Genomic DNA, 19,296 nt, shown 5'->3' with positions numbered 1-19,296 from the left:
ATCAACTGTAGGGCATGACATGTACTGACTCAAAATACTTACGGGAATAGGCTATGTCGCGGTCGAGTCACTGTAAGGTAATTAAGTTTTCCCACTAACCTTCTATATCTTTCAGGATCTTTTAGCAATTCTCCATCTTTTGTGAGCTGTAAGTTGGGCAACATTGAGGTACTACATGGCTTAGCCCTTAGCTTTCTTGTTTCAGTTAACAAGTCAAGTACATGTTTTCTTGTTGATAATAGAATTCTTTTCTTGCTTCTTATTACCTCAATTCCTAAGAAGTATTTCAACATGCCCAAATCTTTTGTATGGAATTGACTATTGAAGAGGTCTTTAGAGAACTGAATCCCTAAAGCATCATCACCAGTAATCACAATATCATCCACATATACAACTAACAAGATGACACCACCCTCAGATCTCTTAAAAAAGACTGAATGATCTGACCTGCCTCTTCCGCATTCCAAAGCTTTCAATCACCTGACCAAATTTACCAAACCAAGCTCGTGGGCTCTGCTTTTATCCATACAAGGATTTACGAAGGCGACACACCGTTCCATTCTCCCCCTAAACAACAAATCTTGGTGGTTGCTCCATATACACCTCTTCTTGAAGATCACCATGAAGAAATGCATTTTTATATCAAGCTGATGTAAAGGCCAATGATTGATTGAAGCTAAAGAAATAAACAACTTCACATATGCCATTTTTGCTACAGGAGAAAAAGTATCAGCATAGTCAACGCCATAAATTTTGTGTAGCCTTTCGCTACGAGGCGTGTTTTTAACCGAGCAACAAAACCATCAGGATTGACTTTAACTGCAAACACCCCAGTTGCAACCGATAGCCTTCTTTCCTGCAAGGAGAGAAACTAAATCCCAAGTACAATTATCATCTAAGGCAGCCATCTCCTCCACCATTGCGGCACACCAACCAGGATGAGACAAAGCCTCATGAACAGTTTTCGGGATGGATACTGACTCTAAGAATGCAATGAATGAACATGTGGAAGGCGACAAATGGTTATATGAAACAAAAGAGGAAATAGGATGAGCACATGTACGTTTACCTTCACGAAGAGCAATAGGAAGATCATCACCCGTTTCTGGATCCAATGACGAAGAAGACTTTGGTACAGGGCATGGAACTAAAGGAGGTTGGCGTCGAGTATAGACCTTAATGATAGGAGGAAGAGTAGAGGTAGCCATAGGTAGAGATGAATTAGGAAGAGGATCAGAAGGAGAAATAACTGTGTAGACAAGGAAATCATCTTTTATTTCCTTATGCTCCCTCTGACTCTTATTCGAAGAGAAAGACGGTGATGAAAAAAATGGGGTATGTTCAAAAAACGTGATATCAGGAGAGACTAAATATTTATTTAGACTAGAACAATAACATCGATACCCCTTTTGGACACAGGAATAACCAAGGAAAATACATTTTAAGGACTTTGGATCCAGCTTGGTATGCTAAGGTCGAACATCTCGAACAAAGCAGGTACAACCAAATATTTTGGGTGGAATGGGAAACAAATGTTGCTTGGGGCATAAAGTACGAAAAGGTACCTCACCCTTAAGAATGGAAGAGTGCATGCGATTTATTAGGAAACAAGCTATGGAAACAACATCTGCCCAAAAGGATTTTGGAACATGCATCAGAAATATCAAAGCTCTGACTGTCTCAAGGAGATGACAATTCTTTCGTTCTGCAACCCCATTTTAAGATGGAGTATCAACACAAGAAGATTGATGAAGAATGCCATGGGCATCTAAATAGAACTTGAGTGTATGAGAGAAATATTCCTTAGCATTATCACTCCGAAGGATTTTAAGAGTACCACTAAACTGATTTGAATTTCAGCATGGAAGTTACGAAAATTAGAAAGTAACTCAGAACGAAATTTCATTAAATATAACCACGTAACACGAGAATAGTCATCGACAAATGTAACAAAATACCTAAACCCTCCTTTGGACTCAACAGGACATGGACCCCAAACATCAGAATGGACTAATTCAAAAGGAGCACTAGCTCGTTTATTGATTTGAGGATACGAACTCAAACGATGAAATTTAGCAAATTGACATGACTCACAATCTAAAGAAGACAAATGTTGAAGTTGTGGACGAAGACTTTTCAACACAGAGATAGACGGATGACCCAAACAACAATGCTCTTCAAAGGGAGACAACACACTAGAGCATGTGATGGCCGTAGGTGTTTGTGGTTCAAAGATGTAAAGACCTCCAAATTTCCGCCCTTTACCAATAGTCTGTTTCGTCGTGAGATCCTAAAATAAGCAATAAACAGGAAAAAAGGAGACACAACAATGAAGATCACAAGTGAGTTTACTGACCGAAATCAAATTAAACGAGAAATTTGGTAAATTTAAAACTGATGACAAAGAAATTGATTCAGTGAGATAGACAGTTCCTGATCCTAAAATAGGAGTGGAGGTTCCATCAGCTATAGTGACATTAGGTGAAGAGGTAGATGTACAAAGGTTAGAGAATAAACTGGGGTTACCTGTCATATGGTCTGTAGCGCCAGAGTCAATGACCCATTTTGACGTGGAGGAAAGAAGGCATTTAGAAATGTTACCTGTCTCTACGATAGTCGTAATGGGAGTAGAAGATGATGCCCTCAATGACTCTTGATACTGCTGAAATTTAGCAAACTCCTCTGCATAAATCGTAATTGACTTGTCAAGATTATCAGGAGTAGAGGCGACATGTGCAGAGGGTGATGGCATCCTGTGACCCTTATTCAGCAATCTTCTGCATTCACGTTTCGTATGGCCAGGTTTATGACAATAATAGCAAACAACACCTCCTGGATTTGATCTCCATGAATAGTAGTTGGATCCATTCAACTTGTGTTCAGTTACTTTTTTCACCATAGGAACAATCTCAGACATTACTGGTTTCTTATCAGCCATTACCTCAAAAAATAGACACCGGACAACAGAGAATCAAAACCCTAAATTACCGAAGAGATGTCTTTATAAGCAGTGAGTATATCTATATATCCCAAACAAACACACCACCAAGAAGAGCCAACAACACTGAGGAAACCCACAGAAGACGGATGAAAAACAATGGCGCACGCGCGTGGACGGACAGCAGGCTGNTTCAACACAGAGATAAACGAACGACCCAAACGACAATGCTCTTCAAAGGGAGACGACATGCTAGAGCATCTAATGGCCGTAGGTGTTTGTGGTTCAAAGATGTAAAGACCTCCAACTTCCCGCCCTTTACCAATAGTCTGTTTCGTCGTAAGATCCTGAAATAAGCAATAACCAGGAAAAAAAGAGACACAGCAATGAAGATCACGAGTGAGTTTACTGACCGAAATCAAATTAAACGAGAAATTTGGTAAATTTAAAACTAATGACAAAGAAATTGATTCAGTGAGATGGACAGTTCCTGATCCTAAAACAGGAGTGGAGGTTCCATCAGCTATAGTGACATTAGGTGAAGAGGTAGATGTACAAAGGGTAGAGAATAAACTGGGGTTACCTGACATATGGTATGTAGCGCCAGAGTCAATGACCCATTTTGACGTGGAGGAAAGAAGGCATTTAGAAATGTTACCTGTCTCTACGATGGTCGTAATGGGAGTAGAAGATGATGCCCTCAATGACTCTTGATACTGCTGAAATTTAGCAAACTCCCCTGCAGAAATCATAATTGACTTGTCAAGATTATCAGGAGTAGAGGCGACATGTGCAGAGGGTAATGGCATCCTCTGACCCTTATTCAGCAATCTTCTGCATTCACGTTTCGTATAGCCAGGTTTATGACAATAATAGCAAACAACACCTCCTGGATTTGATCTCCATGAATAGTAGTTGGATCCATTCAACTTGTGTTCAGATACTTTTGACACCATAGGAACAATCTCAGACATTGTTGGTTTCTTATCAGCCATTACCTCAAAAAAGTAGACAACAGACAGCAAAGAATCAAACCCTAATTTACCGAAGAGATGTCTACACAAGCAATGAGTATATCTATATATCTCAAACAAACACACCACCAAGAAGAGCCAACAACACTGAGAAAACCTCACTGAAGACGGACGAAAAAACGGTGGTACACGCGCCGGCGTGTGGACGGACAGCAGGCTGGAACAGGCGGCGCGTGAGCCTCACGCACTGGTCAGAGGGCAACCGGACTTTGGGGCTTTTGTAGATCGGCGGCTGGGCTCCTCGTTGGACTGGGCGATGTCGAGAAAAAATAACTTTTTTTTCCCCGCGGTGGCAGCGGCAGCGGCTAACGACGGCGAACAAACCGAAGACGGCGACTGTGAGCAAAAGTGTAAACTCACCTCTCCACAAAACCCTAAACGTATCACAAACGGGTTATAAATTCTCAAATCCTAAGGTTCACAAAACCCTAAGTTTGTTTAGAGGGCTCTGATACCATGTAAAACTCTTAGGTTTGAGAAAGAATCAGAATGCTCTATTCATTCACCAAAGAAATGAATATATACAAGTGTACAAAGTATAGAAAAGGAAAATATCACAAAATATTTACAAGAATGGAAAACCCTAACTATAGAATTATAATAGGTGTGAAACAACCCTTCCCTTTGGGTCTATTTAAAGGGATCATTATCAACACTGTACTTAATTTTGAATAATACTTCTACTTTCCAAATTTCTCCAAGATTTAGTCTACACTGAATTCAGTGTGAGAGCCAAATCAAAAAAAATTTTAAAAAGTTTAAAACCAGACCAAACCACATTTTTTTGGTTTTGTTCGGTTCACTTTTAGGTTTCATGGTCTCCTCAGATTCATGACTATTTATTAACTTTAAAAAAAAAAAAAAAAAAAATGACCCCTCTGTTTTCCTGCTTTTTACCTTTTTTCTTTTCTTTTCTTTTCTTTTCTTTTTAATTATATATTATGAATAAATGCGGTTTGGTTCTGTTTGGGGTTCGGTTTTGAATCCTAAACTAAACCAAAGTACCAAGCCAAACTATATTAATTGTAAAAGCCAAAATTTTGGTTTGGTTCAGTTTCTTGCTTATTTTGGTATTTTTGGTCCTGATGCCCACCCCTAGATGTTAAAGGATAGTGTATTTTTCCACCCTTCAAACGTTGCACATTATGAATAATATAAACATTTCAAAACAGTTAGCTTGGAAAGAAGACAGAGTAAACTAGCAATCTGGATTTTGATCACAAAAGATTTCTTCCTAATACACACAGAAGGATATGTGTAAAATTTGGTGTATACTGGCGTTGATCATCATACTACTATCTAAATTCTAGCCTTAGTGATTCAGGATCTTCAGAAGTGAGACTCTGTTTTTGATAAGATGCCTTTCTTCAAGATCATGATGTTGGCTCAAGTTTCTTCAATAAGACTTGCACGTTTTCAACTTGTAGAAGGAAATTGGATTTATCTGTTGTGTGACTGTCGACTGGCAATTGAAAAGAGTGTGTCATTGACCATTTCTATTTCGTTTGTGCATCCGTCTTCACCTTTGCAAGCTACTCTTTGGGGTTGCACTATCTTGGATACCAAAGACCATACTCAACTTTGTTGACAAATTTGGTCCTGCTATGAAGGACATTGATACTGATTCAACGGTGTTGTATGTGATTGCTTCTACTTATTTTAACAAGCTAACGGTTTCTGAACTTTCTTCACCTTTTTTTAGAACACGTGCTTTTGACTCCTTTCAAGGCCTTATGGACTGTCTTCTTAATTATTTTCCTAGAACTCAAGTATTTCTGAAGATCACTTGCAATGATCCCATGACCTCTTAGTCTGTGCAAAACTGATTCAAGTTCATGTGCACATTCTTTTGTTTGCAACAATGCATCCTTAGCAATACCACACAAATCTGAGTCTCAGAGATCCTTTTAGCAAGTCATCAACTCATTTGTTATCTCTCTCATTAACAAAGAGTTTGTTGGGAGAGAAGTAACTTATCAATGCAATCATGCAAATCTTGAAGGCTGCTGAGTTTATGGCACAAAGAAGAAGTTGAAGAAGTAGATAACTTCAACGAGCACAGAACCATGAAATTGGATATTTCTCTGGATATCTTTTGTTGGCGGCTTCATTGCAATGGTTGGAGTTTCTGGAGAAGGAAAATCAACACTTATTTTAGCATTGTAAGGGAATCAGCCTCCTTTTTCTGTCGATCTTTGTATTCAGTGGATCTTGAATTGCTTCCGGGCTGCGATCTCTCCAAGTTTAGTGATAGAAGCAGTCAAACTCAGCGAGTTTCTATGGTTTTCTCTTTGAAGTTTGCTAATAGTTCAGTTTTCTTAAGCGTGGTGGAGAGTGGAATCTTTGCTTGTTTGTATTATCTGTCTTTTGGGTTTCCTCAAGCCTTCCATGGTTCTGTTTATGCGTAGCTTTGTTTGATTAGGGTTCAAAAAATCTTTACAAGCAAGTTTCTTCATGGACTAGTCTGCTTTGAGTCTGTTTCTCAGGCTTCCTCTTGGGATTTTTTCTTCTTAAACTTTTAGATTTGTGGACTGTTTTAGTCTTTGTTCATTTTCGTCTCATTCCCTTACGCAGTTTGTATCTTTATCTTGAGTTTCTTTTCATTTTCTCGATGAAATAATTCATTTCTTCAAAAACCAACAAAACAACTAGCACAGCACTGTTTAGCTTTACTGCTACTAAGATAATTGAACAAATTGTTCCTTAGTTGAAAGAGAGCCTGTATGGAGTTACATGAATGTCAGTCTGCCATATGATTCTCATACTTATAACCATTATCAAGGCAACTGGAATCTTTGACAATGATAACACACAGTGCCAACTTAAATATAAAGTTTCATCTGGTAAGCATGGTTGGCTAGTTGGCCTCTAAATAACATAACAATCAGTTAATACTGTTTGTGACAGGGAAATATACTTGGAGATGAAGCCCTCTATTTTTCTGTTTCTATTTCCTTATAATCTTTTGAGTAATAAGTAGCCACAGTGGAAATACCAAAATGGTGATATGGACAATGAGTAGTGTAGTGAGTCTTTCCCCCCCTCAAATGTAACACACGGATCATCAATGAACATAGCAAAATAATTGGCTAGCAAAGAAGATTATGCGAAACTCACAATCTGGATTTTGATTTCAAAAGTGTTAATTCTTATAAACACAAAAAGGTATGTATATATATACACTGTTATTTACATTTAGCAAAAATGGATCTTCATGGCATTGCCATTGACCATGATATTGTTATCAAAATTTCATCCTTAGTTGTTTAGGATGTTGAGAAGGGAAACTCTATTTTTGATAAGGTGCCTATATAGACTCTCGAGATCTTCTTCAAGATCTTGAATACTTGACCCAAATTTCCTCAGCAAGTCCTGCAAGTTGAAAGATTTATCTGTTGTGTGACTGGCGATTGAATATAGTGTGGCATCCACTATTTCTACCTCATTTGCATTTGCATCTTCATCTTTGCTGGCAACTCTTTTGGATTTTACCAGCTTGGAGACCAAAGACCATCGACTTAACTTTGATGGCAACTTTGGTCCTGCTACGAAGGACAATACTGATTCAACAGTGCTATATGTGATTGCTTCTACTTCCTTTAACAAGCTAATGGTTGCTGGGCTTTCTTCAGTTTTTTGAGAACTCCTGCTTTTGATTCCCTTCAAGGCCTTATGGACTGTCTTTTTTATCATTTTCCTAGAATTCAAGCAATTCTGAAGATCACTCGTCATATTTGTTTCACTTCTTCTTCTGCGCAAAACTGATTCAAGTTCATGTGTACATTCTCGTGTCTGCAACAACACATCCTTAGCAATATCACACAAATCTAAGAGCCTTAGAGATCCTTCTAGCAAGTCATCAGCCCATTTGTTACCACTCTCACGGACAAGAGTTTGCTGAGTGCATGGTAGAAGAAGTAACTCATCAATGGAATCATGCAAATCTTGAAGGCCGCTGAGTCTGTGGCATAAAGAAGAAGTTGAAGAAGTAGCTTCAGGGGACTTCAATCTGCACAAATCTTCATCAACTTGGGCAACAATTGGATGTGGCTTTGAGGGTAAGCTATTTGAACGAATGTGGAGTGATTTTTTTGAGTTCATATCTAAGGAATCCATTTTCTTTCTCACTTGGAAAAGCCAAAAGCTTAGCTAATGATCTAAAAAGGTTGAGCAATTTCAATCTGCCTTCATCTTTTGGCATTCAGGGAAGCATATATATATAACTTGAGTTAGGCAGACATGAGGAATCTCATGCTCATCTGCAATATAATTCAAGTTATTAAATCAGCAATTTTCATGCCTTGTCTCCCTCCCACTTGTTTCCAGATCTCCACCATTATTTATGTCAATTTCTTTCTACTCACATGCATGAATTTGGCACATGAAAAATTTCATAAATTAGGATCATGCATGCCTCCTCAGTATTCAATTATATGGTAAGCTGCTTCTTGTCTGGATCTAAACTTCTTAGCTGTAATGTTTTGATGATGTCTCTTCTGCACCATCTTTCCAACTCATAAACTAATAAAACTAGAGTTTTAATTTTTTACAGGAGTGTCTTTCCATATACAAAGCAAGATTGTTTCTCCACACATGCAATCTTGGGGGAAGCTTTGATTAATTTCTTCCCATATGCATCGAGTTATCTATCTGTCTTCATTGACATCTCAGCTAATGTTTGCGCAATGTCACCCCATTACTAGGTTCTTAGCTCAGTATTTATTTACTTATTTCCTTATTATATACATATAATCTGCAATTTGTTCTCTGGAAAATCTTAAATTTGAAGCCCACGAGTGCTGTTGACATAATCAGTATCATATACATCGAGGATGACTCCTTGATAGTTTTTAATCACACCTCCTTGCACACGAATGATTGATTTTTTTTAGAACTACTTGATTATATAAACTTTCTGGCTTGAAGCCGTTTAATTTTTGACCTTATTGCTTATTCTGATCTTATTTGTTGACTGCCTCCATCCCCCTTAGACCACTGGCAGGTGGTAAAAGGCTGATTATGTAACAAAAGTAAGGGCTTATTTGAATTGACTTTATAAGTACTTAAGAAGTGTTTTAAGCAGTTTTATAGTCAAGCCAAACAGGCTCTAAATAGTTTTGTAAACCAAGTTGCCTGTCTACAAAGAATTTGTTAATATGCTACAAAGAATTATATTATTGACTATTTGTTTAGAGGGTTTACTAGTTTATTCAAACACATCAAATTAATACAGTTTCTTCTTATGCTGGAAAGCATGCATGTGATCTTGCATGTCTCCTTGAGTATTAATTTACATGTGTATATGGTGTTTATGCCATTATGTAGAAGGCTTTAAAATCACAATACAAGTGATTTTTGGCTTCTTTTTACAAGTATGTGTCAATAAATATATATATATATATATATATATATATACATATTCTCACCGACCTTTTACATGTAAGGACTATCCAATGAGTGTCCTTTGAGCCTACATAAGAATTTTGCTAATAATTTTTTCCAAATGATGCATGAACTAACCAAACCCATGAATAAACCCAGATTATTTTTGGCTTGTATTCTTGGTTTTTTTTTTTTTGTATGCATGTATTGTTGTTATTTTTGTTTTGGTGACTTTTTTTTTTTTGGCCATATTAGGAGTTGGTTTCTTAGTTGACTCTTATATTTAGTTCTCCTTTGTATCTTTGTATTGTACTCTAAGCAATAGTCTCAATTCATTATATCACTGGGTGGGGGAAAATACCTCTTTGTGGTTCTTTCCCCCAATTGTATCGTTTATCTTCTCTTAAAAATCATTCTGTGACAAATTTTCTCGTTTGGACAGGGAGCTCCTACTCTTTCTCCTTCGAGTTTCATCGTGCACTGTCCGAAAGGGAAGTGATGGATGTAGTTGTCCTCCTTTCTATTCTTGAGAGTCACCCCTTTCACCTTGGGAGGAGAGATGTGAGAGTCTAGAGCCCTAATCCTTTGGAAGGGTTCTCATGTAAATTCTTTTTTCACTGTTTGGTTAAACCTGCTCCTGTCGGTGAGTCTATCTTCTTGTCATTGTGGAGGATTAAGATTTCTAGGAAGGTGAGGTTCTTTACCTGGCAAGTTCTCCACGGCCGTATTAGTACGTTGGATAGGCTTGTTAAGAAGATGCCATCATTGGTTGGCCCTTTTTGTTGCATTATTTGCAGGAAGGTGAAGGAAGATTTGGTCATATTCTTTGGCACCGCGAGTTTGCTAGCTTTATCTGGGATTCTTTTTTCCAAACGTTTGGTATGATATGTGCTCGTCGATGAGACATTAGAGATATAATCGAGGAGGCCATCCTCAATCCGCCGTTTGGGGAGAGAGGTCGTTTTCTCTGGTTGGCTAGTGTTTGTACTATTGTTTGGGTGTTGTGGAATCAGAGGATAGAAGGATGTTTAGGGGAGTTGAGAGGGACACTAGAGATTCGTGGTCTCTTATTCGTTTTCACGTTTCTCATTGTGCTTCGATTTCTAAAGTATTTTGTAATTATCCTATGAACTTGATCTTGTATAGTTGGAATTCCTTCTTGTAGAGGGATTTCCCTTCTTGTGGGCTTCTTTTTTGTATGCCCGTGTATTCTTTCATTTTTTCTCTATGAAAGTATATATATATATATATATATATCAATGAAGAGGCCTCTTTCCATTTCAAAAAAAATCAAAAGATAATCAGTTGTGTTTTTCTTTTATTATTGCTTTTGCCCCTAGATTAGTAAACCTCTCCCTTCAAATGGAATGTTGTATATGAAAATAACTGCAGTATCAAGTGCTAGAAAACTGATATGGACAATTGTTGCTTCTTTATATAATGGTAAAATACTGGACAAAAGTTGAATTCTTGTAAAAGGCTCTTCAATAAACCAAAAATAGAGTATCATATGTGTGTAAATATATGTGTATTCATTGAAGAACGAAAATAATAGGTGTTCTACATGAATTTGTTTAGTTGTTGAAGATGTTGAGAAGTGACACTCTTGTTTTAATTATAAACCTATAAAGACCCTCAAGCTCTTCTTCAACTTCTTTAATGCATGCCCCGCACTCCCTCAGCAAGTTCTGCATGTCTTCATCTTGAGTGTGGAATTCTTTGTTGGTTTGGTGATTGGTAGCTGACCTTAATGCCAAGTCCAATCTTTCTACTACACTAACGTCTGTTTCTTCACTTATGCAGGCTACTCTTCTGGGTTGCACAAAATTGGAAACCGAAGACCAGCAGCTCCATTTTGACGGCAACTTCGGCCCTGCTATAAAGGACAATAAGGATGCCATACTGTCGTATGTGGTTGCTTCAACCTCTTTTATCAAGTTGACAATGGTCAAGCTCCCATAAACTTTGCGGAAATGTTCACCTTCCATTCCTTTCAAGGCTTTGTGGATTGTTTTCTTTATCATCTTCCTTGATTTCTGAAGTGAACTAGAAGTACAAATTTCACCTCTCTTTCGACGCAGGATTGACTCTAGTTCATGTGTGCATTCTCTGGTTTGCAACAAGCCATTCTTAGCTGTATCGCACAAATCCAGCAGCATAAGAGATCCTTCTAGTAAGTCATCTAACACTTCCTTATCAGTCCCTTGGGCCAAAGCTTGTTGGGAGTTAGGCAAACCAAGCAACTTATCAACACAATCGTACAAATCTTGAAGGGCACCAAGTCTATGGCATAAAGAAGAAGATGTGGCTTCAGAATCCCTTAATCTTCTCAATTGCTCATCAACTTGGCTGATGATTGGGTGTGGATTTGAGGGCTCACTCTTTGAACGAACATGCTGAGAGTTTCTTGGGTTCAAAGTTGAGGTATCCATCTTCCTTCTTTGATTAGAGAAGACAAAGGCCTAACAATTTAATTACCAATCAGTCTAAGCAATTTCAGTTTGGTTTCATCTTTTGGCAATGAAGGTAGTATATATAACAAGGTTGAAGAAACAAGGGGAATATTAACCTCATTTTAAAGAGTACACCATACCATAATTGAGATATGGATCTTCATCACCGTCTCAGCTATTGTCCAAACTATGTGTCCCTCCAACAGGTCCCTACTCACTGGCATCCTTTGTTTTTTTCTCTATAACCACACGAATGCATCTTATTTAATTATATTCCTTTTTTAATTTGATACTGTTTGATAGCTCCATTAGTTTGTTGCAAATTGCAAGAAAGCAATGCAATCAAGACAGTCTGTCTTATGCATGAAAGTAACAAAATGCACAGACAAGAATGCACACGTAAACCATATACACACATATATGAACAAAAAAATAGGTTTTCTTTGCTGTATTCTTATTGTTATCTTTTTGCTGTTGCTATTCACTTTTGACCCCAGGGGAATGAGTAACTATGGACAGATCTTACTTATCATGTAAGCTTTTTAGTTTTCCATTTCATCCCATTATGGATTGTTAGAATGTTGGTATAATATTAAATTTACCTTCATCTATTAGCTTAAGTTTTTGGGTCTTCTACATATTTCAAGCCCAGGTGGGGGAGAGCGTTAGACTGTTAATATAATATTAAAGTTTCCATCACCCATGACCTTAAGCCTTTGGGTCAATCGATGATTTAACATGGATGAAAGTAGATTATGCAGAATCTGGATCATATTCAGAATCATGAAGTGTCAGGAAAAACTAATTTATTAAATTCACTTTCTCGATTTCATTTATGCATTCAAATTTTTGTATACTTGAGAGATTATAAGCTTTTTAAGAGGCAATATTGATAAAAACACAGTTTGTCCAAGCAATGTTTCATGATCCCCAGTCTACACCCAACATCCCAACTCATATATATAGTTTAACATCTTATGGTTCAGACAAGAAGGTTCCTCCGAACCTGCACACGTATGAGAAGCTTGAGGAATCTTCTTTCTTCATTATCACCTCATAAATTATAAACTTGAAAGGTCAATAATCATATCCTTATTTTTCACATGGATCTTCCTTATATAGTTTGTCAAGCCACTTCATTAAAATATGAAGCCCACGAGTTGTCTTGATGAGAGAGAGAGAGAGAGAGAGATTAAAAAATTAAAAGATACCACCTCTACATTATTAACATAAGGTCATATCCCCGTGGCCATATATCATTTTCTTCTATATTTTAAGCAGGAATCAGATCATAACAGCAGACTTGTTTGATTTCAGAAGGGCCTAAACTTCATTCTGGTTAATCTACTCAACACAATGACACCATTGTCCATGCTCCCGAGTAAACTCCCTTTATGTAAAAGAGCTCTATGAAATCAATTCACTTGCAGGATCATATTTGTATTTAAAACTAAATATACTGCATTGTTTTTGTTGGGTACTCCTAAAAAAGAAAACTTGATTTGCTAATCTACATTTGTTGGATTGTTTATTCTGCAAGATGTGGCAATATCCAGAACTGATTGCTCTCTATATTATTATACAAATTATTAGATCAAATTGTCATGAAGGTTAGAGACAGTCTGCATATCATTTTTGCTCGAGGCATATGAAGTCAACTACTATGCGAATCTTTCATGCCACGGTTGAGACAATTAGAATCTTATTAGCTGGCAATATATCAAATTGAAGGTACTTGATTTGCATCCTTACTTGACCGTTCAAATTATGATTACACTAGAACGTAAGCCATAGAAAAAAGTTACTCGATGATCACTATTTTTGTGATTTATCTTATCGTTATTTTTCTTCCATCAGTTCATCTTGTCTGATTAATGGAACAATTAAAGTTATTACGGTTTGATGAGCAGAAATATGGTTATTGCAAATTGATACTATTGTTGTGCGAAAGTAAGAAACCAATAATCAAGAAGATTATGCCAGAAGTCATTGAATAAAGTTTGTATATTTACTGCGTTCTTTACAGTCTACAAAAATGGATTTTCATGGGATTGGCCATGATACTACTATCTGAAATTTTTGGCTTAGTAGTTCAAGATGTTAAGAAGTGAGACTCTAGATTTAATAAGGCGCCTGTATAGAGCCTCAAGATCACCTTCAACTTCTTGAATGTTTGAACTAAACATCTTCAATGAGCTCTGCAAATTGTCATCCTGAACAAGGAAATTGGATTTCTTTGTTTTTTGACTGGCAATCGAATGTAATGCAGCATCAACCAGTGCCACTTCATTTCTGTTTGTTTCTTCAACTTCACAGGCAACCCTTTTGGGTTGCACAAGCTTGGCAACCAAAGACCAACGGCTTGAATTTGATGGAAACTTGGGTCCTGCTAGGAAAGACATTAAGGATTCGACAATGTTGTAACTGACGGTTTCTACCTGTTTTAACAAACTAACAATAGCTGGAGTGGCTTGATTTTTCTCACAATTTTTGGTTTCAACTGTGTTCAAGGCTTTATAGATTGTTTTCTTTATCAACTTCCTAGAATTTAAGCATTTCTGAAGCTCACTTTCTATGAACATTTTTCCTCCCCTTCCTCTGCGCAAGACTGACTCTAGTTCATGGACACATTCTTTTGTCTGCAACAATGCATCCTTAGCTATGTCACACAAATCTAAGAGTCTTACAGATCCTTCAAGTAAATCATTGAACCATTTCTTATCACTCTCGTCAACAAGAACATGTTGGGTGAGAGGCAGCAGAAGCAGCCTATCAACACAATCATGCAAATCTTGAAGGCTATTTAGTTTATGGCATAATTCAAATGAGGAAGATGATGTAGCTTCTGAGGCCTCCTTCAATCTACACAATTGCTCATCAACTTGTTCGACGAGCGGGTGTGGCTTTGAGGGCAAACTGTTTGAGCGGATATGAAGAGAGTTTCTTGGGTTCAAGGCCGAGGCATCCATCTTTTTTTCTTGATTGGAATTTTTTGAGAAGAAAAAAGGCCTAGATTTTGAATTGCAAAGCTGTTGAATAGGTTAAGTTTATGATCATTTTCTGGCGTTTAGGGATCCTTATATATAACCGAGGCCAAGGAAACAGTTGAAACCTATACCTCATTTTTAAAATGCTCAAGAAATTAAATAAGTTCCAGAAGCCATGTGATTGTAATTTGGACCTGAAACACCATCTCAGCAATGTTCCTGCTATGTCTCCCTTCCACCAAGTTCAAGGCTGGCTATCCTTTTATCATATTCTTTGTAAACCATGCATGTAGCTCTTCTGCACACCACGCATGTCTTCTACAACTTTCAGGCATCAATGTTAGGTAGTAAACGAATTATATAATATGCTGCTGTTTCCTCATTCCTTCTCAATAAACACACAATTCAAAATGAACTTCCTGATAGATCTTTCAGTGCTCTTCATAGTTTAAGTGGAAAAGCTTTCCCTTGACTTATAAGACAGTCTTCTTGATGTATGACCTCATCCCAAATTGTTTAGTTCCCAAAAAAACTACTACCTCTAATAATATATATATTGGTGTCAAAAGGGTCTTCTAATTGTAAAAGCTAAGTCAAGAGATGAGGTTATAATTTCTTTCGCAATTGATATGAGATAACCAACAACCTGACTAGTTCAAGTCATTATGCTGTTTGAATCATTTACTTTTGAATGATCAGAAATTTTGGAACCAAGAGGACAGTTTTCCCAAGTTTCCAGCTTCATAATGAGGTTTTCGTCCAGTTGCTCATGTTCTTGCCTTCTTTTAGACTTGCTTTAGTTACCCAAAGAAGCAATTGATTCCCACATTTGAATGGTATGGTAGCAATTTGCTTTCAGATTAAAGATTCTACTTGTCCTGAACACGATCAATGTAGAAAAGATGTAGTAATGATATTTCTTGAATGATTAGAAGGCACAGGCAAGATTTTATCCTCAACTATTTTGTTTCTTATTAACTTAATCTGTATTATATCCTTTTATTACTTGTAGTTATCTCAGTCTTATAAAAATTTCAGCTTTAATTAGATTTCTTAGCTTGCTCTGGGAACAGAGGCCAATACTCTAATTATTATTTTCTGTTTACTTTATTTATAGTCTGATTGCTAATTTTTCTTATAACTGGTATTAGAGAATTAAACCTTTGAAGATGATGTAGATCCTGAAAGTTATGAAGGTTTCATTATTTGGAAATGAAACTTTGAATACTTTTCAGATTTGAATTTTAAAAACTTTGAACCAGGAAGATAATAAAAGAGATCCAATTCTGCTAGTGAATTGGACTTGAATTCAGTGATAAGTAATTTTATATTTTCATGCTATAAAAGATTGAATAAATCAAATTACAAGAAATGGAAGTTTTTTCTAAAATCTTATTTATCAAGTTATGAGCCTTAGTCATTCAATGGCCTCTAGAGGTAATTGGCTCTACTTCTTCTATTGTGCTTGTGTTTACCCCTAGATTAGTGTATTTCTCCCCCCAGATCGGTGTTGGATATGAAAATGATTGCAGTTTCAAATGCAAAAAAAGTGATATGGATTATTGCTGCTCCTTTATATTGTGGAAGAAGAATGGACAAAACTCAGATTTTAGCTGTGTTGTGAGAGGCTTTTCATTACACTAAAAATAGAGTATCGTATATACATTTTTATGCATATTCATTCGAGCACAAACATCCTCAGGTTGTTTAGCTCTTTTCAAAATTTGTGATTGCCAAGCGTGGTGGACATGTCGAACGTTTCGCATTTAGTAGTTGAAGATATTGAGAAGGGAAACTCTGGTTTTGATTATGAACCTATAAAGACCCTCAAGTTCTTCTTCAATTTCCTTAATGCTTGCTCCACAATCCCTCAGCAACTTCTGCATGTCCTCAACTTGAATTTGGAAGTCCTTGTCAGTTTGGTGATTGGTAATTGAACTTAATGTCAAATCCAATCTTTCTACAACACTTATGTTTGTTTCTTCGCTTACACAGGCTACTTTTTTGGATTGCACAAGCTTGGAAACTGAAGACCAGCATCTCCATTTCGCTGGCAACTTTGGTCCTGCTATAAAGGACAATAAGGATACTATGCTGTGGTATGTGACTGCTTCAACCTCTTTTATCTGGTTGACAAAGTAGAAACTTCCATTATCTTTGTTGAATTGTTTGCTTTCCATTCCCTTCAAGACTTCGTGGATTGCTTTCTTTATCATCTTCCTGGAACTTAAACATTTTTTAAGTGAACTAGAAGTACCAATTTCACTTCTCCTTCTACGCAAAACCGACTCTAATTCATGTGTGCATTCTCTTGTTTGCAACAAGGCATTCTTAGCTGTGTCACACAAATCCAGCAGTCTGAGAGATCCTTCTAGTAAGTCATTCAACACTTTCTTGTCACTCACTTGGACCAGAGCTTGTTGGGAAAGAGGCAAAATAAGCAATACGGAATCGTGCAAATCTTGAAGGGCAACAAGTTTGTGGCATAGTGAAGATGATGGAGAAGATATGGCTTCAGAATCCATTAATCTTCTCAGTTGCTCATCAACTTGGCTGATGATTGGGTGTGGATTTGAAGGCTCACTCTTTGAACGAACATGTTGAGAGTTTCTTCGGTTCAAAGCAGAGGCATCCATCTTCCTTCTGTGATGAGAGAAGACAAAAGCCAAAGTATTGAATTACCGATCAGTCAAACAATTTCAATTTGGCTTCATGGTTTGGCAATGATGGTAGTATATATAACAGGGTTGAAGAAACAAGGGGATTCTCAACCTCGTTTTAAAAAGTATGTTGCAGTATAATTGAGATATGGATGCTTCATCACCATCTCAGATATGTCCAAACAATGTCTCCCTCCAACCAGGTCCTTACTTACCGGCATTCATTGTATTTTCTCTATAACCACACGAATGCATCTTTTTCAATTATGTGCCTTTTTTAATTTGATATTGTTTGAAAGATCCATTAGTTGTTGGTATTTGCAAGTGACGGCCTTGTCTTATTCATGAAAGTCATAAACACACACAAGTGCACGCTTGCAATTCCATTTGTAGAGTTGAAATTATTCACTTTAAAAGAGGCAATGTTGATTAAAAACAAAGGTTTTTCTTGCCTGACTTGAAACTGGCACTTAACTGAACACTTTTCTTCCTTCAAAATTTCATTTCTGCTCCATGAGTGCAGGCTACTTTAAGCTCAAATGCCATGAATCTCTTATCTGGCGCTCCAAATGATCGAGTACAACGTCTATATAGGAACCCTCTAACCCTTACTTGCATACAAATCTATATTTTATACTATATTGCTCCTCAAGATATAACTAACATACCTTTAGTGAACCACATAAATTTGTGGTTTTTTTTTTTTTTTTTTTTTGCTTGTCCTTTGTATCTGTCATAACCCAACCAATATTTAACTTTTTGAGTCCTGAAGCATGATTGGAATCCAAAGGCTACTGCTTTGAGTATAGCAATCTTATGGCCAAGCTGTTTGAGCAATCATTTTGGCTTTTGAGTTGGAGAGACAAATCATGCTTGCCTGAAGAAAGACATTGTGTAAGAGGCTAATAAACAATGTGATTTGTTGAACATGTGTTTCATCTACTCCCCAGTTTTTGCCTTTAATAGAATATATTATGAATGTCTTACGCATATCTTGATTAACTTCACAAGACAACTATTTAACCCTACAATATTGGTTATAAAAAAAAATCATACAACTTAAATATCCCACTCTTTGAAGTCTCATTGTATATTTTTCACTTGCCCCAATGCCACTAAGTCAACTCGTGGTGGTTAGTTTTTTCTGCTTATACGACATCAAGATTAAGTAATCGCGGTCCTTCTCTATCGTGTCGTAAGTCCAGCTCGATTTGGATCTTAAAACCATTGCAATATTCCAGCAATGTTTCATGATCTCCAGTCTCCACCAACATTCCAACTCATAAATAAACTAGTTTAACTTAACATGTCTTAATTCAGAAAAGAAGGTTCCTCCCCATATGCACACGTGTGAAAAGTTCCAGGAACTTTCTATCTTCACTATCACATGATATTGTAGCCAATTTCTTGCCATGCCTCCCACACCAGGTATTTACCTCATAAATCATTCACTTGAATGTCCAATAATCATACCCTTGTTTTTCACATTTACCTTCCTGCTATTATAACGTCAAGCCAATTCATAAAATATGAAGCCCCACGAGATGTCTTGACAAATTTTTTCATGTGTAAAATATCTTCACCTTTACATTATTAGTTAAGGTCATGCCCACATGCACATACATCAACTTCTTCTATATTTTAAGCAGTAATCAGATTATTGTAGCAGAGTTATTTGATTTCAGAAGGGTTCAAAATTCATTTCTGATTAATCTATTCAACTTAATGGTTCGATTGTGGATGCTGCAGTGCATAACTTTGATTTTGTGAACATATTTTATGAAATCAAATCACTTGCATGATTATATTTGTATTGAAAACTACATATGATGCATTGGTCTT

General features: G+C 36.9%; 5 protein-coding genes across 6 annotated transcripts; all 5 read right to left on the bottom strand.

Moving 5' to 3' along the window:
* Positions 1-3,136: 3,136 nt before the first annotated feature.
* LOC120078744 lies at positions 3,137-4,205 on the bottom strand. Of its 2 annotated transcripts, XM_039033053.1 has the most exons (3): positions 3,756-4,205; positions 3,597-3,677; positions 3,137-3,285 (listed from the first exon to the last, which is right to left on the bottom strand). In XM_039033053.1, exons 1-3 carry the CDS (start codon positions 3,931-3,933, stop codon positions 3,257-3,259), a joined length of 288 nt encoding a protein of 95 aa, XP_038888981.1. In that variant the 5' UTR covers positions 3,934-4,205; the 3' UTR covers positions 3,137-3,256. The 2 variants fall into 2 exon arrangements, with proteins under 2 accessions (XP_038888981.1, XP_038888980.1); XM_039033052.1 differs by having other exon boundaries at positions 3,597-4,205.
* Positions 4,206-7,230: 3,025 nt separating this feature from the next.
* Positions 7,231-8,073, bottom strand: LOC120077388. The gene has a single exon (XM_039031273.1). It carries the CDS (start codon positions 8,071-8,073, stop codon positions 7,231-7,233), a length of 843 nt encoding a protein of 280 aa, XP_038887201.1.
* A 2,711-nt stretch (positions 8,074-10,784) lies between these two features.
* On the bottom strand, positions 10,785-11,865 carry LOC120078742. The gene has a single exon (XM_039033050.1). The coding sequence runs from the start codon at positions 11,784-11,786 to the stop codon at positions 10,929-10,931; it is 858 nt and encodes a 285-aa protein (XP_038888978.1). The 5' UTR covers positions 11,787-11,865; the 3' UTR covers positions 10,785-10,928.
* A 1,681-nt stretch (positions 11,866-13,546) lies between these two features.
* Positions 13,547-16,891, bottom strand: LOC120078741. Its single transcript, XM_039033049.1, has one exon. The coding sequence runs from the start codon at positions 14,774-14,776 to the stop codon at positions 13,892-13,894; it is 885 nt and encodes a 294-aa protein (XP_038888977.1). The 5' UTR covers positions 14,777-16,891; the 3' UTR covers positions 13,547-13,891.
* On the bottom strand, positions 16,561-17,430 carry LOC120077387. The gene has a single exon (XM_039031272.1). The coding sequence runs from the start codon at positions 17,428-17,430 to the stop codon at positions 16,561-16,563; it is 870 nt and encodes a 289-aa protein (XP_038887200.1).
* Between the last annotated feature and the right edge of the window lie 1,866 nt (positions 17,431-19,296).

The sequence above is a fragment of the Benincasa hispida genome, chromosome 5, assembly GCF_009727055.1.
Source record: "Benincasa hispida cultivar B227 chromosome 5, ASM972705v1, whole genome shotgun sequence".
NCBI classification, from domain to species: domain Eukaryota; kingdom Viridiplantae; phylum Streptophyta; class Magnoliopsida; order Cucurbitales; family Cucurbitaceae; genus Benincasa; species Benincasa hispida.
The sequence above is the reverse complement of the archived record's forward strand: the minus strand, read 5'-3'. Positions and strand labels throughout refer to the sequence as shown.

Coding starts and splice junctions, on each gene's coding strand:
- LOC120078744 (XM_039033052.1), bottom strand. CDS start 3,933: ATGGCTGATAAGAAACCAACAATGTCTGAGATTGTTCCTATGGTGTCA. Junction 3,286..3,596: donor TACGACCATCGTAGAGACAG/GTAACATTTCTA, acceptor TGCTTATTTCAG/GATCTTACGACGAAACAGAC.
- LOC120077388 (XM_039031273.1), bottom strand. CDS start 8,073: ATGAACTCAAAAAAATCACTCCACATTCGTTCAAATAGCTTACCCTCA.
- LOC120078742 (XM_039033050.1), bottom strand. CDS start 11,786: ATGGATACCTCAACTTTGAACCCAAGAAACTCTCAGCATGTTCGTTCA.
- LOC120078741 (XM_039033049.1), bottom strand. CDS start 14,776: ATGGATGCCTCGGCCTTGAACCCAAGAAACTCTCTTCATATCCGCTCA.
- LOC120077387 (XM_039031272.1), bottom strand. CDS start 17,430: ATGGATGCCTCTGCTTTGAACCGAAGAAACTCTCAACATGTTCGTTCA.